At 38.3% G+C, this 26,667-nt stretch overlaps 2 protein-coding genes across 3 annotated transcripts in view; both read right to left on the bottom strand.

The window, feature by feature from the left end:
- pappab (pregnancy-associated plasma protein A, pappalysin 1b) overlaps nucleotides 1–22,281 on the bottom strand; it is a 137,892-nt gene extending 115,611 nt beyond the window's left edge. Inside the window, exons 1-2 of one of the 2 annotated variants that reach the window (XM_048189431.1) lie at nucleotides 22,089–22,281; nucleotides 20,039–20,109 (exon numbers count right to left, since the gene is read on the bottom strand). In XM_048189431.1, the coding sequence (XP_048045388.1) occupies nucleotides 20,039–20,072 (34 nt within the window). In that variant the 5' untranslated portion in view covers nucleotides 20,073–20,109; nucleotides 22,089–22,281. Of the gene's footprint in view, nucleotides 1–20,038; nucleotides 20,110–21,653; nucleotides 21,739–22,088 lie in introns of those variants that run through there. The other variant, XM_048189432.1, reaches the window with a different exon arrangement.
- A 1,594-nt stretch (nucleotides 22,282–23,875) lies between these two features.
- Nucleotides 23,876–24,943, bottom strand: cmlc1 (cardiac myosin light chain-1). Its single transcript, XM_048189426.1, has one exon. It carries the CDS (start codon nucleotides 24,588–24,590, stop codon nucleotides 24,000–24,002), a length of 591 nt encoding a protein of 196 aa, XP_048045383.1. The 5' UTR covers nucleotides 24,591–24,943; the 3' UTR covers nucleotides 23,876–23,999.
- Between the last annotated feature and the right edge of the window lie 1,724 nt (nucleotides 24,944–26,667).

The raw sequence follows: 26,667 nt of genomic DNA, 5'->3' as shown, positions 1-26,667 counted from the left end.
CGGTATATTTTCAAGAGAAAGCTGAGAAACAGTCAATCCAACAATATACAGATGATCTGAAGGCTCAATAGTGCCTCAGCAGTACCACAGGCTGATCACTTCCATGCCACACTTCACTGATGCTGTAATTTGTGTTAGGAGCAAGTCATTTGCTGTAATATGTGCTGCTGACCAAGTATTGAGTGCACAAATGAACATACTTTAAAGAACTTGAACTTCTCTGTTTTGCAAATCCATTTTTTGATTGATCTTAGGAAATATTCTAATATTTTGAGATACTGGATTTTGGACTTTCATGAGCTGTACACTCTAATCATCAAAATAAAAATAAAAAAATAAAAAATAAAATTTTTTTTGAAATGTTTTACTTTACATGTAGGAAATCTAGAATATATGAAAGTTTCACTTTTAAAAATAATTTACAATAAAAAAAAGAACATTCTAATTATATGAACAGCACCTGTATGTATGTATGTATGTATGTATGTATGTATGTATATTTATATATATATATATATATATATATATATATATATACACACATATACACATATATATATATATATATATATATATATATATATATATATATATATATATATGTATGTGTGTGTGTGTGTATACACACACTCACAGTGCACAGCATAAATAAGTACACCCCCTCTGAAACTTCTGAAAGTCAGCAATTAATCAATTACTTAGAAGACATGTTAGGGTTCTTTAGAGATATAATGTTTCAGCAAATCTGCTTAATTTCCAAAGAAGCATGCCAAAATTATTCAGGAAAATAAGATTTTCTTATCAAGGTGATAAAATGTTGTGTAGCAAAAATGAGTACACCCTCCTAAAAAGTACTAAATAAAACGAAATAAAACATTTCTGGTGTAAGTTTAAGGCAATGTTTGATCAACAGGTAGTTATGTTGAACCAAAACATTTAAAGAGAAGTCATTTCTTGACAATTAAAAGTGTTCTATAGCCCACTGAATCATTCTCAGTCTTAATGATGAGAACAATGGAACCACTTGGGAGAGAACCGTCAGGAGACTTATTTCTTAGCACAAAAGAGGACAGTGGTACAAGAAGATTACCAAATCATTGTTTTAAGTGTGAAAATATAGCAAAAGTAACACAGAAATTCAAAAACAATGGACTTGTGACAAGGTCCCTGAAATAATAAGGCCATCATTTTAAGCTTTCATTTAGTGATGAGGGATATTTTTTGCTAGACAAAGAGCAGGAGAAATACCAAGCGAGTGTCTCAGAGCCAGCAAAAGCTATGAAAAGAGTGACTGTTTATGTCACAGAGTAAGATGCAGCTTGCCTGTAGAAATGACATGCATGGTTGTTGTTCTCACTGGAATAACCTACTGTAGCCAAAGCACAATAAAGTCAGTTAGCTATTTCCAAAGCCCTTATTTACAAAATATAGATTCTGGGAATTAATGCTCTGGTCTCATGAGACCAAATCAATCATTTTGGATCTAACTGCATCTAAAATGTAATGCTGATGCTAGACGAGGAGTACAGTGAGAAGTGCCTGGTTCCCACAGTAAAGTTAAGTGGTAGTAAAGCTCTTATATAGGGGTGTATGAGTGCTGAAGGTGTGAGGGAGTTGTGCTTTATCAATGCTTTATCAATTCATGAATTTTCACACCACCGTGTAATTTCATACACAAACTTGAAACAGAAGATGTAATCCTTTCCTCATTCCCTTTATTGTTGGGAATTTTTTCAACATGACAATGAGGATATGCATTCTCCTAAGCTGAAAAACCTTCTGTCGACATGTATTGCACTCAATCTTAACACTCTTGAGCGCCTGTGGGGGATTCTGTAGAGACAAACTGAGCAGCACTCCCCATTAAAGATCAGTGCATTTAAGGAGCTCATCATCTAGGAGTTAAACAGGACAGATGTGACAATTTGTCATGAAATTGTACACTCCGTGGCAAGAAGGGTCAGAGCAGTATATTCAAAATTATGGAGGACATACTAAGTACTAGAATATTATACATTTGTTGAATTAAATCTAGGGTGTACTCATTTCTGCAATCATTAATTCAAACAAAATTGGCTAATTTACTTATTTTATGGCTATTACTGACATATATTTCTCAGTTTTTATTATGTATATGTTTAATACATTTTAGTTTTGCCATCTTGCCATGAATTGTATTAGTGATCATAAAGAAAATACATCTTTTGTATTTGTTCAGAGGGAGTGTACTCATTTATGCTGTGTACTGTGTGCGTGTCATGATCACTAGTGAGAGTGCCCTATCAGCCACTAGAGGGCACTCCATCCCGGACTCTTGTTTTCACCCCTTGGACTTCATTACCCATAACACACTTCCCGGACAATTATCCCATTACACCCAGCTGTTTTGTGTTTCCTCATCAGTGTCTGTCTATTTATACCCTGTTTGTTTTTGCTTTAGTCATGGAGTTTTCAGTTCAGATCACCGGTTTCATTGTGTGTTTTCTTGTTTTTCTTGTGCTTGTTTTGTATGGACTGCTTTACTGGATTTTGACCCTTGCCTGTTTTTGGACTCATGATTTTTGGATTACTCATTAAAAACAACCCCTTGCACTTGGATCTGTCTCTTGTCTCCGTGTTTGTAACGTGACAGAAAACTAACCTAAAGATCCAGCAGGATGGGGATCCATATCACACCTCCGACTACTGTGAAGGAACGGATGGCTCACCTAGAAAACTTAACCACCCTGAGGTGCTCAATTGTTTTGGACCCTGGCGGTAGGGCTGGGATATAATGATGCTGCCTTAATGGACCTTTTGAATAATTGTCTGGATAACTCATTACCTCTGTGGGAGATGGATAGACTGGGAGACCTGGACTTTTGGGGGTTCGTCCACTATCTCCAACATCGGAGTAGTAAGGCCGCACCAGGTCAACCACAACACGCCCCAACTAATGAGTCCAGTGTGCATGCTCCAGCCCGTGAATCCGTTCCAGAAGTCACAGAGGAGGTGGGCACTGAGCCTCTGCTTCACCCAGGTAAAGGGAGGAGGAGGAGGAGAAGGAAGAAGGCTTCCTTCGTCCTTCAAGGCCCAGAGGCCTCTCCAGCCAGTGAGTCCGCTCCAGAGCCCGCTCCAGTCAGTGAGTCCGCTCCAGCATCCGCTCCAGCCAGTGAGTCCACTCCAGAGCCCGCTCCAGCCAGTGAGTCCACTCCAGAGCCCGCTCCAGCCAGTGAGTCCACTCCAGAGCCCGCTCCAGCCAGTGAGTCCACTCCAGAGCCCGCTCCAGCCAGTGAGTCCACTCCAGAGCCCGCTCCAGCCAGTGAGTCCACTCCAGAGCCCGCTCCAGCCAGGGAGTCCACTCCAGAGCCCGCTCCAGCCAGGGAGTCCGCTCCAGTCAGAGAGTCCACACCAGAACCCGCTCCAGTCAGGGAGTCCACTCCAGTCAGTGAGTCCACTCCAGAGTCCGCTCCAACCAATGAGTCCACTCCACCCAGTGAGTCCGCTCCAGCCAGGGAGTCCGCTCCAGCCAGGGAGTCCACTTCGGTGCCTATAGATGAGGTAGGCACAGAGCCACCGCCTCACCCTCATAAGAGGAGGAAAGGGAGGAGAAGGGCTGCCTCCATCCTTCAAGGCCTGGAGACCACTCTAGAGGTGGTTCTTTGTTTTCCCAAGCGCCCTGCCCTGCCGGCGCCAACTAAGCGCCCTGCCCTGACGGCACCGCCAGAGCAGCCCGAGCCCGCTGCCATCCCAGAGCAGCCCGAGCCTTCTGCCGTCCCAGAGCAGCCCCAGCCCGCTGCCATCCCAGAGCAGCCCACTCTCCTTGATACGACCACGGAGGCCGTCACCGAGCTGCCCGCTCTCCCTGATACGGCCACGGAGCACCATTGGTCTGTCCTGCCGCCGCCCAGGCCATCTGCCCTTTCGCCGACGCCCAGGCCGCCGGCCTTGCCGCCGCCAGCCCTGCTGCTGCCGCCCAGGCCGCCAGCCCTGCGGCCGCCGCCATCCAAGCCTTCTGTCCTGCCACCGCCATCCAAGCCTTCTACCCTGCCGCCACTGCCCAGGCCGTTTGAACCGCTGAAACCCGCCTGGTCAGTTCCTCCAGTGCCGCCCTGGCAATCAGCCAGGAATCCAGACCTGCGGGAACCCGCTTGGTCAGTTCCTCCAGCGCCGCCCTGGCAATCAGCCAGGACTCCAGACCTGCCAGCGCCCGCTTGGTCAGTTCCTCCAGCGCCGCCCTGGCATTCAGCCAGGACCCCGACCTTCAGGGAGCCCCCATGGTCTGTTCCTCTGGCTCCCCCTGGCCTTCAGTTGGGGACTCTGGACCTGGCCCGCCATCCCTCCCCCTTATCCTCCTCCTGTCCACTTCCCTCCTGAGTTTGTGTTTTTGTTTTTTTTTTGTTTTTTTTGTCTGGTGGAGCGTCTGGTATGGGATGGAGCGGCATTTAATAGACAGAGCCGTAGTTCACTGACAAGCCACGCAATATCGCGTTCGTATCGCAGATGAATCACCTTCAATAATGAACGCGATATTGCGTGGCTTGTCAGTGAACTACGGCTCTGTCTATTAAATGCCGCTCCATTTGAAAGCAGGTGATGGCGATTTAGCGGTAATCAGGGAACCGGCTTTACTGACAAAATGCGCGTGACAATCGCATGCGATATATCGCCCAGCCCTAATGTAAATGATCACAAAATGATGTAGGTACTCCCGAAAAACCTCATTCATGAAGGCCTGGAACACGGAGGATGAGTTGGCTAGCCCATACAGCATGACCCGATATTCATAGTGTCCTGATGAAGGCGGTCTTCCATTTGTCCCCCCTCCGTACCCGGATGAGGTTATACGCGCTGCGCAGGCCCAACTTGGTAAAAATGGAAGCACCTCTCAGCATCTCAAGCGCCGTTGGAACCATAGGAAGGTGATATTTGTATAGCACCATATGCTTGAGTTTTGTTGAGGGCTCGATAATCAATACACGGCCGCAAGCCTCCGCCCTTCTTGGCCACAAAGAAAAAGCTGGAAGACTGCTTCTACAAACATTTGTGAAAGAATGGGTCGCTCTCAGGAGCTCAGTGAATTCAAGTATGATATCATAATAGGTTGCCACCTGTGCAGACACAGATGATTTTCCCTGTTTAAGATGAAACAACTGGTCATGCACAGAGAGTGAAGTAGTAGTTTGATCAAATACCTCTTTGAAGTATGTAAGAAAGGCATCCAAAGTCTGAGTGACAGGTCCTGCTTGTTCCTAGATGGTTTTGGACCATTGGAGTGCACGGCCAGAAAGCAGTGAAATGATAAATTATATTTTTGCTCTATCCATAGTAAAACGATGCATCTCGGTTGCATCTCGAAATGGTTGCATCTCGAATAATAACATGCATTGGAGTAGGAAGCCACTGCAGTTCTCTGTCATGCAAGAGAAGGTATAGAGTATAAAGTATAAGTATAAATGAGTATAAAGTAACAGCAGACACTTGAAGCACTGATCAATATAATGCATCTCACTGATCCCAAACATATTTTTTTTTAACTTATTTTCATATAAATTATATTTATATATAAATTGTAAAGAGAGAAAAAAAAAACTGTTGAGAGCTACTGACACAGAAGATGTTAACATTGCACATAAAGTTCCTAATGCAAATAAAAAACTGCATTCCTGTAGTTTACATAATTCATGCATAATTGTTAGTTCCAGATTTATCCTGGTTTTGATCTACGGTGTAGGGGAGCACAGGTGCGCACATATGCTTGATGCACAGGTTTATGTATCTTCTACGCAAGTAATACCCTGGGGAACTTTTCTTCACAAACCATGAAACTACAAAAAATGGTCTTCCTTGTTTTCATATGGCTATAAACTTTTTACTCTTAGCCTCCTGCTCGTTTTGACTGTTCTCTTTAAAGTACATTATTACTATACATTAGCCTGTCAAAGAGGCTGACGTCTAGCCATCATGAGCAGCAGTCAATACCTCTCATTCATCAATCATGCAGTCTTTTCATCTCTCTCCTGGACTGACGGAACATCAGAGAATGATAAAACAATCTGGACGAAGAAGATAACAAAAAGGAGCTCCTTGAGGCAAGAGGTGCATACTTTTAAGAACTGGGTCAAGGACAAGGAAATGCTTCCCAGTGGTCTGATGGCAACACATGCAATTGTATATTAGTGCACAGGCCGATGAAACCAGTTTTCATCGCTCAGTTTATAGGATTTAAAAATGGACAAGTCTTGCAAAACAACAGCCTATGCCTATGTTCTACATCGACTTTTAGGCTACATTCAAAAGTCGTCAGATTTGGAGCCAGTTCACTGGTTTGTGGAGTGTAACAGAATCAATTAGATTTAACACTCTGAGGTCTGAAAACGCGCCGGCGCGTTTTGCAGGATTTTTTTCACATTGCAGCAAAACAGACTTAAAATACTCTGTCATTTCTTGTCATAGAGACATAAGTAATATATCAATTGAAACTATAGAATATCTTCTTTTATTTGTGTACACTCAGAGTAAAAACACAATGTTGTGCTTTTTGTAAAATAAAGAAAACTAACATGATGCGTGATTTCTCCTCTCCCTCTGAACGAAGTCCAATCTGATAGTTCTCAGAAAATGAACTGTAACTTAGTGAATACTAATCACAGAAAAGTTAAACTTATGTCTAAAAAAACGTTAAAATGTCAGGTTTTAAATCATGTAAGTCAAATCGAAAACAAACCTTCTGTGTTTATGTAATCTGTATGAAAAGAGAGCCATGTCAGAAGTCCGTGATTCAGCTCATTATCTGCTAATGCGGCCACGCCCACGGAGCCAGCGCTATTCAGACGCAAATTCAGAGGCAATACATGCATTCATCGTCTCAATCGTGTATTTATTGTCTTGAAAAGTGTTTATCTGGATGTAAAAGTCATGGTTAGGGAGCTCTAGAAGACATGCAGTTAGTTCCTGTTTTCTTTTCTTCTACAGATGAATTTTAGATGAGTTTTTGTTTCTTTAGCGCCCTCCGGCTGCAGTATGAATTGGAAACTCCATTCATGGAATAGCCTCTTCTTCTTTTAGATGAATTTGTGGACTAAAAATGCACAGAGAGCGCCCTCTGACTTCAAGGATGAATTGAAAACACCAGCGCTCATAGTAATGACAATGAATATTTAATAAATATAACTTCTCTGTATAGAAAATTTACATAAGCATATGAGAATCCAATATTTCTCCAAATGTGCATGCTTTTAAACTAAAAGCCTATATTCAGACTCTTTGCATCACAGAAATACATTATATTTTAAAGTATAATATAAAACCATTACTTTATATTGTAATAATATTTTTCTGTATGTTTCATATATTATGATGAGCTTGAGACATCACAGAATGTTTTTTTCACAGCCTACCTGACTGAAATGCCTCATTAATATGCAAGTCATTTCAGCTCATTACTATCCAATTCTTTTGTCTTCTCAGGTGAGAATGGCCCATTTTTCAGTGGTGATTCACGCCTCCACGCATACTGTGTTTCTTGGCAAAAAGTGTCTTACAAAAACTAAATCAATATATTGTTTTATATGAAGGAGTAGGCAGCATAATTTTTACATAATTTTGAAGCAAAAACTCTAGTCTACAACCTCCAATACCCAAAAGTCTTGTGAACACAGATTTAATATACTTATTTTGGCCTTATTTCAGTGACTTAAGTTTTTTGTTTTTTCAGTAACCATGCATAAACATTATTCCTTCAAAAACACAAACATGTACATACATGTTCCTCACATATTATTGTAGCCTAGTTTGTGCTGAATACAGTGTAATGACACTTTTGTCATTTATATGTTTATGAACAACTGAAAAAAGCACAAATGTCAGAGCATGTCAAAACTTCTCCAGGCCCCAAATCAGCCTCAGACTCCAGAGGGTTAAAAATCAGTTGTGTCCGTTTCACTTCACAAAAAGGGGGGAAAAAGACTATCACAACTTCCGTTCCATGCTGAATTTAAGGAACCGTAGTCATTAAGAGGAATTGAATAGAAAACAGTCACCAGATTTAGAGCCAGTTCACTGGTTTGTGAAGTGTAACAGAATCAATTAGATTTAAAAATCAGTTGTGTCATTTTACAAATACAGTAGTTGTGCAGGTATTGAGAACAGGTAAAATAAAATACACTGACCAAATGACATTCATGACATTTGGTTATGTTAACATGCATTCTTCCAATGATGCAACAAAAGACCCAAGAGCCAGTTCTATCAATCAAAAAACATGCAGAGCGACCAGGGCAGTCTGAATCACAAATAGAGGAGTCTTATGAGTTGGTTCTTTTTAGTAAATCAAAAACGCTTATGAATCAGTTGGAACGGTTAGTGAATTAATCTGAATTAATCATTAAAGTCACCATGATATCAAAATTGACAATTTTTTTTTTTTTTTTTACAGAATGTTGCAGTGTTATTATAAAAGGATTTATCCATGCACATCTTTTTTTTTTACTTCAAAACTCGTAATCTTTAATCAAAAACGTTAACCTCTCCTCCCCCTCAAAATGACATCTGCGCTCAATAGAAGCTTGTTTCCGCCACAGAATAAACATTTAAAGGATAAATGTGAGTTTACATTTCGCAATTCTTTTTTTTTTTTTTTCAGAATTGCAATAGTATTTAAAGGTGCCGTAGAACTAAGTCTAAGAATATAAGTTTAAGGTGTCCCCTGAATGTGTCTGTGAAGTTTCAGCTCAAAATTTTTTTTATTTTTTATTTTTATTTTGGGGCATCATTAAATATGAGCCGATTTAAGCTGCGGCCCCTTTAAATGCTCATGCTCCCCGCCCACGGAGCTCGCGCTTGCCTTAAACAGCATAAACAAAGTTTACACAGCTAATATAACCCTCAAAATGGATCTTTACAAAGTGTTCGTCATGCAGCATGTCTAATCGCATAAGTACAGTGTTTATTTGGATGTTTACATTTGATTCTGAATGAGTTTGATGGTGCTCCGTGGCTAAAGCTAACATTACACACTGTTGGAGAGATTTATAAAGAATGTTGTGAAAACAGAAAGTTGTGTTTATGAATTATACAGACTGCAAGTGTTTAAAAATTGAAAATAACGACAGTCTTGTCTCCGTGAATACAGTAAGAAAAGATGGTAACTTTAACCACATTTAACAGTGCATTAGCAACATGCCAACGAAACATTTAGAAAGACAATTTAGAAATATCACTAAAAATATCATGATATCATGGATCATGTCAGTTATTATTGCTCCATCTGCCATTTTTCGCTGTTTTCCTTGCTTGCTTACCTAGTCTGATGATTCAGCTGTGCACATCAAGACGTTAATACTGGCTGCCTAATGCTTGAACATGAGATGGCATATGCAAATATTGGGGGCGTACATATTAATGATCCCGACTGTTACGTAACAGTCGGTGTTATGTTGAGATTCGCCTGTTCGTCGGAGGTCTTTTAAACAAATGAGATTTATATAAGAAGGAGGAAACAACAGTGTTTGAGACTCACTGTATGTCATTTCCATGTACTGAACTCTTGTTATTTAACTATGCCAAGATAAATTCAATTTTTAATTCTAGGGCACCTTTAAACTTGCAACTGCAAGCTATAAAAGTCAGACTCAGAATTGTGGGATATAAACTTGTAATTGCAAGAAATAAGAAGTTTACATCTCGCCATTCTGACTTTTTTTCTCACAATTGCTAGATTTTATCTCGAAATTCTGCCTTTATTTCTTGCAATTCTGACTTTTTTCTCAAAATCCTGAGTTTTTATCTTGCAATTCTGACTTTATAAAGAAAAAAAACTAGACTTTATAATACACAATTGTGACTTTATTTATAACTTGAGAGGTTATCATGCAAATTTTGAGAAAAAAAAAAAACTAAGAAAGCTTTCATAGTTCTCTTCATGACATATGTCTCAGTGGAGGGTGGGACTGAACATCCTCCACATCTGACTGCAAACTGGCATTAATATCTGCCTCCATTTAGTTAGCAACACCCAACTTCTTACACAAGTAAGTCTTACAAAAAACAAAATTAAGTCAAGTCCTCCATTTTTTCTCATTCCTGAAGCTGTTTCACTTCACAATAAGGAAAAAGACTATCACAACTTCCGTTCCATGCTGACTTTAAGGAACCGTAATCATTAAGAGGAATTGAATAGAAAACAAAATCCTTAAATTCTTGATGTTTTCCATCTCTACATAGCTACATTTTTTGCCTACTTACCATTGCAATGGCATCAGTATAAAACCTAATTGTACATCTAATTCACTCAAAGAGCTATTTTATATTGACATGAAAATTGGGTTTAGCAATGATGGTCTGCATTTACTGAATCATACTGTTCTTTTTAACTCAGAACTGCAGAGTAAGCCTGAAGTAATGAGAAGTATCACATAGACAACAATAAACCTATAAAATGCAGTTACACAAACTTTTACATGCTAAGAGAAACAAATCAAAATGTTAGTGTTTTTATTATTATTATTATTATTATTATTATTATTGTCAGTCATCTATTTTTGGAAGTGTGAATCTGATCTTTCTACCAGATCTGAAGCTCTTTCTCTCAGACAATGAACCAAGAAGTAAAAACAGGAGCTGTACAGTAGTATCTCTCCATAACATTGGTGCTTTAGTAATATATTTATTTGCTGAATGGAAACTAGACTTTTAAAATCTGAAACCATGTTGTTTTAAAGTCGGGGTCCAGGTAGCTCACACAGAATCCACGAGAACTTAAGTGGCCGGTATTAATGAGGGTCATACTCAAACGCAACAAACAAGTGGTCCTTTTAGAAAGCAGCACAGACTTTGTCTGTTTCTCCAACCCTAAGAAGACGGCATGATGGACCTCGGCCAATTTACACAAAGTTAGTTCCCCCCTGTGGTCTGGAAAGTGTACCTATAGGAAACTGTAAAGACCTTAACCTAAGCCTCCAGCCTGAGCACAGTGCAGGACAGCTCCTGATTTCTCAAATCAAACAGACCACATAAAAATGAAGGATATACCAGTTCCATATGGAACCCCAGGAATGACATTTAATTCAAATAAACAGTTTCCCCTTCGCAGACAGGCGGATCTCAGCTCTGCAGCCCAAACACAGCAATGTGAAGAAACATTTGTGCCTGCTGAGGAAAGAGATACTGTTACACTCTTACCCCTGCTACTACCTTCACCTTTAAATCCCCTCCGTTCCTTCTCCTCTGCTCCCTTTACTTAGTCCTCACAGCTTTAACCTCCTCATTCTGTTTATGACTACCTCTAATCTTCAGATTTACACCACCAGTTTTTGCTTAAATTGTTGCATACAAATGAAAAATGCTTTTTATTTCTATAGCCAATTGTTTTTATTGTTATTTCTTCACTGATTCTGTAATTGTTATTATTAATATTTATGATTATTATTATTATTAACTGGTCATCCTTACATGTTGACCAAGACACAGGGATAGGCTCCATCAATCTCGGGGCACTACAGAGGATAAGCATTTTTAAGAATGCATAATAATAATAATAATAATAATAATTATTATTATTATTATTATTATTATTATTATTATTGTGTTTATTTCACAAATACTACTACTACTACTACTACTACTACTACTAATAATAATAATAATAATAATAAAACAATGCATTTCAAAAACCCTTCAAATGACATCAAACCAAGAAAAAACTGAAAAACCAAGAATATAAAAAAAAAAAAAAGAGATAAAAAAAAAAAAAAAAAAAAAAAAGCATAATGAGATTAAATTCAAAAGAGAATTCCAGTGTCTAGGGGCCACTGAAAGACCTACCACCCATGGAGGACAATCTTGAACCGTTAATAAATTGGCTCCGGAGGAATTAAGTGTCTGAGCAGGAGAGTAGATCTGCTAGATACTGCGGTGCAGGACCATGAAGGGCTTTAAAAATTGCAATTAGAATTTTGTACTGTATGCGATAAGCCAGAGGAATTGGCAGAGCATCTCTGGTGAAAAGACCAGCATATGTTGTGCTTTGGATTTTTTGTTGTTCAGAATAAGATGCTGGAGTGGTTAAAACACTTAACGAGCAAGTCAACCATCATGATACATGTTAAAGATTTTGTTGGTGAATAGCATGGCTATGCTAATCCGCCAGTTAGACCAAAAAACAAGCAGCCTTGAGTCTGAACCAGTCAGGAAATTCATACAGGTCTTTTAAGCAGGGATGGGAGTGATTTGCTGACTTTTAAGTAACTCAGTTTTTGACGTATTGTATTATTTGAAGCAATTGAGTGGGAAGACCAGTTAGAAGTGAGTCACAGTAATACAGTATCTGCATTATGTAATGATGTATTGAATAGAGGTAAGAAGGACAGAATGAACACAATATTGGTCTTCCCACCTACTACTGTAATTTTGCTGATGAAGATGGAGGTTTTTATAAAGGAATGTTCTTTGTCTTTAATTTGTGTATTGCATTTCAAGACAGTGGGGGAGTGAATAGAGAAATAAAGAGGATTCATATAGCCGTCTTTCAAACTGATGAAAGAGCTCAGTCTGCCAACTGATCAATTGATGAATGAGCTCAAGGGACAGACTGCTCTTTTACAGGAGACACACAACTAGTGTCCTCAGCCAAATGCAGTATAAGAGAGAACAAGATGCTCCCAGACTGCCATAAAAGAACAACTTTAACCTATTTCAATGGACAACTGATCAGATTAATCCTTTGGTGCTCTAGTTGCCTCACTGTGTCTGCGTCAACAACATGATCTGTAAACATGCTCCATATAATGTTCTCACAAACAAATATCATAAAAAAATGACTCAAATCCTTTTCAATTAAAATCACAAGATTATTCTAGGGGAAAATTAAATCTGCTACCATATAAACAGCGGGAGACAATGTCTGACAGATGTGAGTGAGAGGATATAGAGATCATAGCTTATCCACCCTGATAGAGGTCAATCAATGATCTCCCTCACTCCTCCTGAAGGTATTGTTCATGATGCTGAAAAAGTCAATGGGTTGAGGTTGACATCAATAAATGAATTAATTTTACCGCAAACTGCATTTCAGTTCCCTTCTACTCCTCCAGATTGTTTGTGCATCCCTGTATTATGTTGTTTGTGTATTCCAAATTGTGATACATCATGCTTGTTCAAATTCCACTGACATTTTCATGCTAGTATCTGTATTCATTATGTGATTATCTACAGCTGTAAGGTCTGATGACTGCCATTTTCCATTGTTTCAGCTTCTACATTGTTCTATACATTTGATGCTTAGGGTATTTACCCCAGCTGTTAAACAGATAGTTCGTTCAAAAAAAAAAAAGGTAAATTCTTTAATCATTTACTCACCCTTATGTCATTCAAAAAAAAAATGTATTTACTTTATTCTGCGGAAAACTAAAGATATTTCAGTAAAGAAAATTGTCAAAATTGTTTGCCATTACAATGCTGTTTTGGACCGCATTGACTTTCATGTATAGCCAAAAACAGAACAAGTCTTCAAAATATATTCTTTCATGTTTTTACAGAAGCAAGTAAGTAATACATGTAAACAATGAGTAAATGATGACAGAATTTTCATTTTTACATGAACTATTCTTTTAAGATGTGAAATCAATGTTTTTTTTAAAGTTACTCAATCTTGTGGTGACAGCCCCAACCCTCCACCTAATTCCATCTCCAACCTCCCAAGATGCACCAAATCCCCTCCTCCAGTCTTCCAGAGACCTTATACATCATACATCTATTCAAGTTGACCTCTTCAAATTGATAGTTGTCTTTTTAGTGTGCAGTAATTTTAATTATGGCTTTGTGTGGGCAACAGCAATGATTTTCAAACTTTGAGTACAAGAGCCCGTCATATTTTAAACCATCCACAGAGTACACTCTTTGATATAATTAATGTCATAGCAGTGAACAAATGCCATCAAATATGATTCACTAATGTTACTTGACTCTTCAATTAATTAAATCTTCTTATCATCTATTCTGGGCCTTTTTCTTTTAAATGTCATACTATATAAAATTACAGGCTGCCTGCAAAATTCATAGTGAATGTATCATGTAAAGGAATCTTTGTCACAAAACTTTGTTCTGTTTTCTAAAGTCCAAAACTGAAATATGTTACATCAGATGGTCATAGATTATCATAATCTTTATCCTACAGGCCTCCTCATATTCAGCTTCTATATTTTGTTGAATATGGTATGAAATTTTCATTTCATGGATTAAAACTTCCATTTAACCACACCCAGAGAAAGTCACTGGACTGTAGAGTGTGTGTTGTTGTCAATGTTTCTCCAGTGCGTATTCCAGCAATGTGTTGTTGTATCCATAGTTACTCCTAGATTGCATTCTAATTTGCCAGGCGTTCTCATGAGACCACCCACTTCAAACAACCCCCTCATGTGTTTTTCCAGAATACTGACCCCTGTGCCCCACTCCTCCGTGTAGGCCCCTTCTCTTTCCATACCCCCATTACCTTCCGCTCAGACATGAGGTTTGACATGGGACGTCTCATTTTCAAATCAATGCTTTCTGGCCCTGCCCACCTTTAACGTTCAAAACAAATGCATGAAAACAGGGGTTCCCCTCTCCCACACCCTGAAGCCACTGACCAAAACAAGGTCTTCAAAGTATTGTAATGCCAATGCAGACTAAATCCCTACAAGCGGCTAAAAGTGACATTTTTTCTAGCTGCTTTAGTAAACATTCCACTCTTGGCTTAACAACTTAACAGGGTTGCATGTTATGAGTGTTGCATTCAAATTCAGTAAGGAAAACAAAATTTGAGCAATATCATCCATATATGTATTTGTTTATCAATTGTGAATTGTTTCCAATATACTATCTGCAAATAGTTTGTTTTTCCAGTCGTCTTAGTTTTCTAATCCCATCAACATCCTACAAATTTTGATGTGGTTACCACACCTACTATGTTATTGGTTTCCTGCTTGTCAAAAAAGAAAAAAAAAAAATCTGACAGACACTGAAATATGAAACTAAATAAACAACAAGACAGAGAACATTGATTTTTTAGAAGCTGTATTTCCTTGTCCATGTTAAAACTTGATATAGTTATATGTAATAATTAGTAGGAAGTACAAAGAACAGATATTAGACCTTGGGACAGAATAACAACTTGTTAGAAGGAACGTAAAAAATATTGAATTACAAAACTAACACATCTGATAGGATGACTGACATCTACATTAATTAGATTCTTAAAAGCTCTTAGCATGCTAAACTTTCTGGCCAGCTGTCGGCTAGAAAACATTGCTCAGCTTTTTGGAATGTGTGCTAATTCAAACATTATGTTAGTTTAACCAAAAACTACTCACTCTCATGTCATTACAAACCTATAAGAATTTTGATCATCTTTAAAACAAGTACCTGTTATTATTTTGAATAATCCCTGAGAGATTTCTGTGCCTCCACTGAAAGTCCATTACACTAAACACTGACGGTTCAAAAAAAGACATTTATGTTATGAAAAGATTATATTTAGGAATTTCTTCACATATAAACTTTGATAAACGCACATACAGAGCACATCAAGCTCAAACATGCTTGCATGACAGGCAAGAAAATACCTTTGGTTCTTGCATCAAGCAAGCACGTTTGAGGTCTTGCTTGCGTGTATGTGCATTGTTGAATAAATATGTGAATAAAATCTTAAATTCTAAGTATGTTCATAATATAAAGTGATCATGCCTCTTCAAACGACTTTTTGAAGCACTTTGGTGGATCAGGCTTTCAATGGAGGTTCAATCTCCCAGATTTCATTAAAAATTATCTTAAAGTGCTGGTTCACCCAAAAAATGAAAGTTTTTTAATTACTCACCCTCATGTCGTTCCAAACCTGTAAGAGTTTCGTTCATCTTCAGAACACAAATGAAGATCTTTTTAATAAAATCTGAGAGTTTTCTGTCCCTCCATAGACAGCTACGTGATGATGATCACTTTATGAACAGTATGAATTTAGGCTTTTATTCACATGTAAACATTCATCAACTCAGACATCAGTTGTGGTAAACGGAAGCTCAAGCATATTTGCTTGACGCGTGCGAGAACCAATGAGGTTCATTGTCATGTGTTATGCAGCACGTTTGCGCTCCCAGAAGAGGTTTGTTCTTACGCGTCATTCAAGTTTGGTTGAGCTTTTATGTTCGCTTATAAATGTTTATATGTGAATAAAAGACTAAATTAAATCTTTTCATCAATCGATTAAATCTTTTCATAAAAATCGATCAAGTCTCTTCAGAAAATTAATTTGGATCAATTCATATGGATTAGTTTTACAATGTCTTTATGAACTTTTTGTTGCGACAAAGTGGTAGTTGAGTAGCTGTCTATAGAGGGAGAGAAAGCTCTCAGATTTCATCAAAAAGATCTTCATTTGTGTTCCAAAGAAGAACAGAAGTCTTACAGGTTTAGAACAACATGGAGGGGAGTAATTAATGACAGAATTTTCATTTTTGGGTGAACTCTCCCTTTAAACTAATTCATAGTTTTAGTTTAAAAGTCCCTCAATATTGAGTTGCAAGGTTTTTCACTAACCTCTCTCTGGACTGCTTCTACAACATCATAGTAAGTTATCAATCTGGCGCTGCTTGTGTGGGATGTTATGTCATAGAGGATACAACACCTACTTAACTGGAAGTCCACATATGGTTTGGCTTAGGGGGTAAAATAAACACTGTGATCTGTTCTCGATCTCCTTTGAACATTAATTCACTAAACTATATCCAAATAACCATATTCAGCTGGCATTTACTGTAGGTGGGGTCCCTGATCAAATAAAAAGTGATGAATTACTCTACAAAAAAGCTAAAACTGCCACTGAATCTGCATCGGAGGTGCTTAAAACTGCCAAATACGTTACGCAAAAAAGATTCAACAAACTTTAGTATAAAGCAAAGCTTGTTTATCCATCATTCTCTTTTCCCTCAAGCGCAAGAAGCTCAAGAAAGCAGCTGCACCATCATATCTGTTTACGAACTGACTTTGACCCCCACCCAAACCTGCTGAAATGGCACAGCAGGCTAGAGCAACCTGTTCCATCCTGAACGGTAACCTAACATATCGATTGTTCTGGGAGCAGAGTGCATTGGCGGTGAGCTGGAGGAACGTGTATAGAGAAGCAGAGGAGACACCTGACTGGGGAAGATTTTAATGGACTCTGGCAGGTTCCTGTGGCCATGTCATTGTGCATAAAGTCAGCCTGCCGAACCGCTCATCTCCCCACAGGAGCAACACTAGCCTCCAAATCTGACTAACTTCCACCATCACTCTGTGCTGCCTTCAAATGCTTGATTCATTATGCTCTGTGGCTTTTATCAATTGGCTGGCCATAATTTCTTCAGGGTTTGAATATAGCTTCTCAATCATGATACAATGAGTCCTAGCAGGTTCCATATACATGACAGCAGATATATGTAGGTCATGACCAGGTTGGCCTGCTAGGAAACTGTAAATTATGATGGTAATGCACTGAAGACGTTGTAGTCCAGCCTGACTGAGCATCTTAGTTCAATAATTTTGATTCTGGTGGCCAGATGGCTAAACTAATGTAGAACATGTGAATGTATGATTACTGACAAGTTACACAATGGATATCGTCTGCAATCCCAGATGTTATGTAGATACAGAGAAAGAAATATTTTGATATTGATGCCCCCTAGTGATGATCTAACAAGTAATTGTCTGGTAGTGCAACACTGACATTTTAGCTTCTTTTTGAGGATCAACCTTAGTGCTGTACTTCGCTAGCTACTGGTTTAGGCTAATATCACACATGCTGTATTCTGCTCTATATTGCTTTTATAAAAAAGCATCTGCCAAGAGCTTACATATATACAGTAAGTGTTGGGGCAGTAATGCCCCCTAGTGATATCACATGCCACCACATCAATTTTAACAACGAATATGTGCGTTTTCAAAGTGTAAATGGGTGTTTGTTCTTTTTTGTATCATAATACTAATAGTCGAATGTGGCTGCAAGTCAGTCCTCACGTGGTCATTAGAACAATTTCGTCCTTCTTACAAGACTGCAAAATCTCTGCAACACACAAACACAGCACACAACTCCAGCCGATGATGTCATCTCTCACTGACCCATCCCCCATCAGTGAAGAAGATTCAGTGCAGATCTGAGGGCTTGTGCACTGAGACACCTCAATGGTACTGATTAAGGTAGGCTGGGAACATCCTCTCCTCGTTTTCTCAGTAAAAAGGGGCCCAAAAGGCATTTATTTTAAAGAGACTAAGGAGGTGTATATATTTGACATTTAAAAACATAGAGCTCTTATAAATGACTTTTGACATTATATATAAATTTAATATATATAATTTAATATATAAGACATTTATAAGACAAAGGAGGCTCTGATTCCATGCAAGCTTTCTCTCTCATCATTATATATATATATATATATATAAAATGAAGAGAGAGAGATTCTTTATTATATATTTTTGTTTATACATTTATATTTTTATTATTATGATCACCAAGTCTGCATTTAATCAAAATTTTACAATAACTGTTTTAATACATTACAACGGCAAAGCTGCCATTACTTCAGTCTTCATTGTCACATGATCCTTCAAATATAATTCTAATATGCTGATTTGCATATTCTAATTACATTTCTTATTATCAATGTTGAAAACAGTTGTGCTGCTTAATATCTTTGTGGAAACTGTGATACATTTTCAGTATTCTTTGATGAATAGCAAGTTCAAAAGAACAGCATTTATTTGAAATAGAATTTATCTTTACTGTCATTTTTGATCAGTTTAATCAAAACAAATTTAATGCATTTTTGCTGAATAAGATTTAAGAACAACAAGCAGTGTATATATATATATATATATATATATATATATATATATATATATATATTTATGTTATAAAATAAAGACTGAAGACTAGAAAAGAAGACTCTTCTTTTTTTTTTTTTTTAAATACCTTATACCTTATATCTTTTTGAAGTCCCTCTCCCAATGTAAGCTTCAGAGATCAGTCTTCCTTAGCACTCTTAGTTCTCTGACATTTAGGATGATATTTGCACTGTGTTGAATGTAAGCCTATCACCTTCTGTCTCTCTTCGGGCCGTCTGAGGAGAACGTCTCGCCTGTGAGAGGTCTCTGCTAAAGGATTCTTTTGTTATTTCTCAGTGAACCCGTGCGCTCCGAAAGAATAAAATATACGTCTGGACATTAATGAATAATAAACTGTTGTTTGAGATAATAAAGATGCTCGAGCTCAGTCTTCAAGGCTACAATTCTTTGATCATGTGCCAAACGCCCCCCAGAATCGACTACAGTTTCATGTCCATAGGTTTCTTGTGAACTTAAACTCTTCTGCCATATGTACGTCCCAATGTGAACCTATATCCACATACACTCACAAAAAGAGTCATTAGTTGGTCAGACGTTGTCTTTGGATCTGAACTCAGCTAAAACTGTTATCTTTGTCAGTGGTCTTTATGTCCTGAAAGAACGTATAAAAACAACCATACACATCTCTAAAATAAAACATACTTTGTCTCTTTGGGATGAAAAGAGACAAAGCCGGTTATAGCTCAGTCCAGCCAAAGAAAACAGCCTTTGTGTGTGACAGAATCACTTTTGGACCGATGGTCGAACCTAGATGATCAAACTCTGCTGTTCAAACCTGAGAGGCTTATCAAAAAGACAAACTATTTCATCCAAACTATTCGACAAACAAGAATCAAACTTCGAGGTTTCGTCTCACACTTTGGAAAACTGGCCACCTAGAAGCGAATTAGACCAAATGACTCACAGGATATTTAACATGAGAGATGTGGCATATGAAAATGGAAAAGGACACATGCCTGATAGACATAATGTGTGTGGTGACAGGAATGAGTATCTGATTGATGGGTGGCTGCTTTTCCTGGGTTTGTTTGGGATGTAACAGAGGGGAAGTACAGATGTGGTGTCAACCGGGCCTGCCAGGGCATTACCTGTCACCATAAGCAAACTCTCCTCTCATAAACAATGAAATAAAATCCTTCCTTGGACTTACCTGCGGTTCTGTTTTTGCTCTCCTGATTGAGCATAGATGGGGAAAATCCAGTGAGCTTCAAGCTGCCAAAGCTGCAAGCAAAAGGGGGTTGGTAAGCTGCCATCATAACTGCAAACAGATATAAATCGCACGAAAAGCGAATCTCATGGATTCACGAGCATTTAATTATTGGCGAAACTTCTAAGCATCTAAATTACTCATTAAATGCAGTTATAGATCATGAAGAATGTAGTTATGCAGAGAACATCACAAAAATGTCAGATATGGGAAGACTGTGGAGGAATCCCGCCAAACATAATTTTATAATATGAACGGCTTGTGTTTATTTTCACAGCATCAATATAATGAGGAAAAGGTGGATTTACAAGAACAAGATGCGTGACAACCACAAGGGAAAGGGCTCAGGTATTTTTTTGAGGTTCAAAGCCACAAAATCTGCCTTCTTTATCGCTCATAAAGTTAGTAATATAACCCACTCCCCCCCACACTTCCACTTCCCAGGAGTATTACACACTGATCTATACGGATTCAAGTACAACATGTACCCTGCTTAGCCAATCAATGTTATAGTCACTATGTCCTAACTTTAATTACAGTGAAATTAAATGCAGGGCCCAGAACAGCCTAGGGTGCCTGTTTGAGGATGTATGCTGATGGTCTGCATTTTATAAATTTGATATGTATCATCTGAAAGAAAATAAGATTGCAAAAATTAATCACACGGTGCTGCTCTTCAAATAGACCATAACCATTATGCACAGGAGTATAATCAATAGCAGAAACAGCCATAATTGTGCTGATACTACCTAATCAACGTCCACAAGTTTGATCATATTTGACTTCAAAGTAACTGTTATAAACTAAGAATCACAAATCTGAATGAGCTTTATTGCCAAATATGCTTTGGAATTTGTCTTGGTGACAGAAGCTTCTAGTGCACAGACAGAATGACAGCGACAAGACAGATAAATATAAAACTATGAATAAAAGCTTTTTTGAATAAAGTGAATAAAAATAAATAGCCAATATATATATATATATATATATTTAAAAAAAAAAACACAATACAGGTAGGCCTATGTTACACAATACAAGGGAATGTGAATATTGTATGCTAAATAAATATATGTATGTATTAATATAGTGTTGTGTATTACACACGTCTATTGCCAGGTGGGGGCTTTTAACTGTTCATGAGGTAGATGGCTTGAGGAAAAAAAAATTTCTGTTCTGGTGCTCAGAGCTAGACAGACGGCAACAGTTAACAGGAGGAAGTGGCTGAATGTGAGGGGTCCAGAGTGATTTTGCCAACCCTTTTAGTCACTCTGGATGAGTACAGTTATTTAAGAGTGGGAATATGGGAAGCTAACCTTCGGTTAAGGTTTTTTTGTAGTGGAAAAATATTTTTTGGACTATAAAAAGGTTTTCGCATTCAGTTATATCATAAAATTAAGCAATATAACAAAGCAATGTTTAATGTTTTCCGAAAATCGGTTGGTGATACACTATGACAAACACATACACAGCCGTGCTAATATTTACTAACAGCACCATAGCGACTGTGATCTTGTTTTTATACAACGGTTTAAAAAGACGTTAATATTGCTTTACTTACCTTTGAAACACAACAGTGCCAGTTAGCTACTTTGTCTGTTTTCGCTCCGACAATGGAATATTTCCAAACAAATCCACAATTTGACCTTTCGCCGGGAGTTTGATTGACAAGCGATCTAACCAATCAGAACGCCGCATCCGCCATTTTGTCCGACAAAGCAGCCAGTAGTTAAAAGATTAACCTCGGTGGAGTTAAACCTGAAAAATGGTGTGTATTGACGTCTTTCCGCGTTTGAAACAACATTCATTCTCATGTTCATGGACTAATAGGAAGAGATGATCGGTTTTTACGAGCGGTTGAGCTGAGGATCTACAGCAATCTGTCACGACCAAGGTCACGACACATTAAAGAGCAACAAAACGGTTTTTATTGTTTGAATTTCTTTAATAACTACACGGTTTGAAAGCGAGGACTTTGTTTAATATCATAACTAACCTGCTCTGTCTTGTCTGTCGATGTGTGGTCAGTATCCTCTTTGTTCCGCGATGTATTTTTCACTGCGTGTGGAGTGACAGCGCCACGGCTTGTCGGACAAAGCAACAGTAACTAAGGGGGGCGGGGCTCGGCGAAAGGCTAATTGCATCCCCAACAGCGGTGACTTGTGAATCCGTGTCTTTTGATTCAGTGACTCATTCATAAAAGCAGTCACCTGTCGAATGAATCGGTGAAGATTCAATGACTCACTCGTAAAGACTTTTCGCCACCTACTGGTTTAATGACGTAACTTGCAGGAAACTCCCCACCACTATGCTGCATTCACGTGCTATAGACCTTATTTTCTGGTGAAGTGGATTTACCTGCTGTAGAGTCAATGAAAGTTATCATGAGGATTGTTATGTTTAAAGCAGATGTCTTAACAAATGTCAGTAGACCGGGAAGATTTTAAAATGAGCAGTTCATTCATAAATACAAGATCGCTGTGGAAATACAAGCCGGAAGTCAAAAAGCGATCCTGGGTGGATGTAACTTCCTGTTGACGTTCGAAGTGTTGTCAAACAAAACAGAGGCTAGCTAGACCCTCCCTCCTCCTTTATTTTTTACCTAGGAAACCTGTATTTACCATAATTCTGAGAGCACATGAAGGCAGCATAATGCACAGTCATAATGCACAGCATAATCGCTGTCATTAAACGAAAACGAAAATACATTTATAACACTGTACTTTGTGTTATATTAGCCTACCTTTTACCAAAAAGAAAAAAGAAATGTATTTGTCTCCTGTTCACTACTAAGTTTACCTAACTATGACAACATGCACTTCTTAGAACCCCGGAAACGTGAAAAGGCTCCATTAAAGGGATAGTTAACACAATAATGAAAATAAATTATTATTTATTCTGCGTATGGTCGTCCGCCGGAAGCTTGTTATTTGAATTTATACAGTTTTAAATATGGATATTTATCTTACAAAAACGCATCGCTTCCCTTCAGAAGACCTTTATTAACCCCCTGGAGTCGTATGGATTACCTTTTTTTATGGATGGATGCATTATTTTTTACTTCAAAATAGCAGACCCCCATTCACAACCATTGTAAACCTTGGGGACTAAGGATATTTTTAATTGTATGCGGCGATTTGTAACTTAAAAGGCTTCTGGTGTCACCTGCTTTCAGTTATTTTTAGCTGTACAAAACAGTTTGTTATGCTGCTTCAAACTGGTATTTCTTACGCTATTATTTTAATGAACTGTCATAGTTAAAAACACTGGTTTGTAGAGTAAATAGTTATACTGTTTACTGCATTTTGAATTTAACTAAACAATTTCACAAAATTAAAAAGCGGCAACAAATTTGTACAATGTGGCCACGATTTATCTAAAATGAGGGAACAAATTAATCAAATTAAGAATTCTTAATTCATGACCACAACATCTAGGTTTTTTTCTGTATGTCATGTGGAGAAAAAAAAAAACAGATGAGCAGTCTGATAAAAACAGCATCCCATTGTTAGACTTAGATATCAGTGTTCCTGGAACGCCACGCAGCCAATCAAATTCGAGGTAGGCCTAACAGTTGCATAAGGTTGCCTATAGAAAACTAAGAAAAAATACTTCTTAAATGGCATCATTGGAAAAACTTTTTTTTTTTTTTTTTTTTTGCTCTTTGCTGGCACCTTTATTTTTAAGAGATCCAGTAGTTAAATCAGTAACTTCCTTCTCTATACACATCTGAGTTTGACATCACAACAAGATTAACAGAACAAAAAAAATCACAGACGAAACAAAATTTGGATGGTTTTTATTTGATGCTTTCCAAGACATACAGACAAGACATATTTTCTTTCCAGTGTTTTGACAGTTGCCATTTAGAGTTCCAATTTCATTCGGCAATCTTTGTAGCTTCAGCTCACCCAGAGAGGATGTGCTTGATGAAGGACGTGTAGTTAATGCAGCCGTTGGCGTCTTCTTGTCCAGCCATCAGACGGTCCACCTCATCTTCTGTCATTTTCTCCCCAAGTGTTGCCAAGACATGACGGAGCTCAGCACCCATCACTGTTCCATTTCCTTCTTTGTCAAAGACTCTCAGACCCTCAACAAAGTCCTCAAATGTCCCCTGGTCTTTAGCTCTTGAGATATGCTGCAGCATGGGCAGAAATGTCTCAAAGTCCAGGTATTTGGCATTCATTTCTTCAGCCTTGGGCTTCCCCAGCACAGTCAGCACATCAGCATTTGTAGGGTTGTGACCCAGGGCCCTCATCACTTCTCCACACTGGGCATACCTTATCTTCATCTCGCCCGTTGGTGTCTCGTCAAAGAGAGTGAAGGCATCCTTGAACTCTTCAATCTGGTCAGCGGTAAATTCCAGCGGGATACTCTTCAGGTCCAGCTCGGGCTCTTTGGGTGTCTCTGGAACCGGGGCAGGAGCTGGGGCTTCTTCTTTCTTTGGCTCTGGTTTTTTAGGCTCTGGTTTCTTGGGTTCAACTTTTTTCGGGGCCATAATGCCGATATTGAGAGTGGAGATGGGAAAAGCTGGGAAATGTGTTGTAAGAGCCCCTGTTGGGCTTTTATACTGACATGTCAGAGTGTGTGATAAGGCTTATCAGCACTGAAATAGTGGCAGACTATATAAGGAAATGAACTGGAAAAGACTTGAGTGCTGCTCATACCATGTTTAAATGCTTTTGTCCAGTAGATAAGACCAGACCAACCACCCCTTTACCCCAGTAAAATTAACAAATTATTTAAATGTTCTTAAATAGCCAGCCAGTAGATTATTCTTCAGCTTTTTATCAACAGGAAAGCTTACACAGGAACAGACTTTAAAGTAATTGTTCACCTTAAATTAAAATATGATATTCACATATGATAACTTTATGTGAGGAACAGACCAAGATGTAAGTCATTATTTACTGATAATGTTCACTTCCAGGTTGTTGACCAGTGTGGCTGTGTCTGAAATCACATACTCTCTTGAGGTAGGTACTTATTTTGAATTAGTAATTACTTCACAACATCTAAAAAAAGTATGTTCTATATAGTGTGAGTGTGTGTAGTATGAATTTTATCTGGACGTACTACATTTGCCATGCTGTCATTATCATGTGACCTATGCTTCACTGCCATTCACAAATCGTCTCCTGTGGCCTCATGGGATAGTAAAGTGTCCATCTCGCCAGAAGAAGGCTGCATCCCAAATGGCACACTTCATGTGCACTTTAGGTCTTGTGGACTCTTTTGCACGTGTCCGTTAAGTCCACGAGACTGTAGGGTGTCCCATTCATCAATTTAGAAGGGTGCTCGCAAGTGCCCCTTTTGTGGCCCCTATGCGCTCGATGCACACTTCTGCTGAGCCCGCAAGTCTGCGAGTTACACAGATTACTTCTACCCAGCAGTCAAAGTGGCATTACGTCACGAAAGTGTGGACTCAGAGGAAGACCGTGGGTTTTAGGGTGCCATTTGGGACCGGGCCAAATTAGATCATCCGGGTACTTTTTGCCTACTCTTTTATGAGTACTGAATTCAGACATACTACTTTTGTCACATACTGTTTTTCACCTATACTATATAGTAGGGAAGTATGCAATTTCGGATGCAGCTGTAACTGGATTAAGTCATTGAGTGAGTTGAACTTGAGAAGTGGATCAGTTTGATCTGAGAACGAATCATTCTGTTCTGTTCTGTTAAAGGGATAGTTTAACCAAAAATAAAAATTTTGTTGTAATTTACTTTATTTTGAAGAATATGGGTAACCAAACAGTTGACATTAACTTCCATAGTATGGGAAAAATACTTTAGAAAGTCAATGGGGTTCATCAACTGTTTGGTTACCGACATTCTTCAAAATATCTTTGTGTGTGTGTGTGCGTGTTTAGCAGAAGAAAGAAATTCACACAGGTTTGGAACAACTTGAGGGGGAGTAAATGATGACAGAATTGTCATTTTTGGGTGAACTAGTTTAACTAAAACTGGTTTAACTAGATCAACCAAAAAGATTAGACTAAAAAGAATTTTAGACATTGCTTAATCAAGATAGCTACGTAGGGTGAATGTGAAGAGTTTCAGGAATTACCAACTAAGCTATCCAACCTATTAAATGATAACAAAGTTTTCATTTGTGGGTGAAACACACTAACTAACCAAACAGTTTTGGTTTGATCATTTACTTCCAATATATGGACAAAAAGCAATGTGACATCTCTGAAAATATCTCTATCTCTCTCTTATGTTCCACAGAAGAAAGTGTGCAAAAAACATAATTATCAAAAAGTAGTAGAATGTAGTATCAGCAACATTTTAGTGCAAAAGTTAAAGAACTATAAAGCGGATCAGACTTTTGAGAGTAGAGAAATGTACAAAGGTTTTAGTGTTCAGTGAAATAACTGTTCAGGCTCTAATCAGCATGCAATGGCAAACTAAATATGTTAGTATGAACATGAAGGAAGATATCTTCTGAACAGTATTCAAAACACAGTGCATTTATGTCATATGATGCAGTATTCAAAGTTGTACATTAAAAACCTGTATTTTATGCAAGTATGAAGCAGTCTCCAACTCGTGCAACTAAGAGATGCAAG

This window comes from Megalobrama amblycephala, linkage group LG4 (genome assembly GCF_018812025.1).
Source record: "Megalobrama amblycephala isolate DHTTF-2021 linkage group LG4, ASM1881202v1, whole genome shotgun sequence".
NCBI classification, from domain to species: Eukaryota; Metazoa; Chordata; class Actinopteri; order Cypriniformes; family Xenocyprididae; genus Megalobrama; species Megalobrama amblycephala.
Note: the sequence above shows the minus strand (reverse complement) of the source record. Positions and strands in the feature narration are given on the sequence as shown.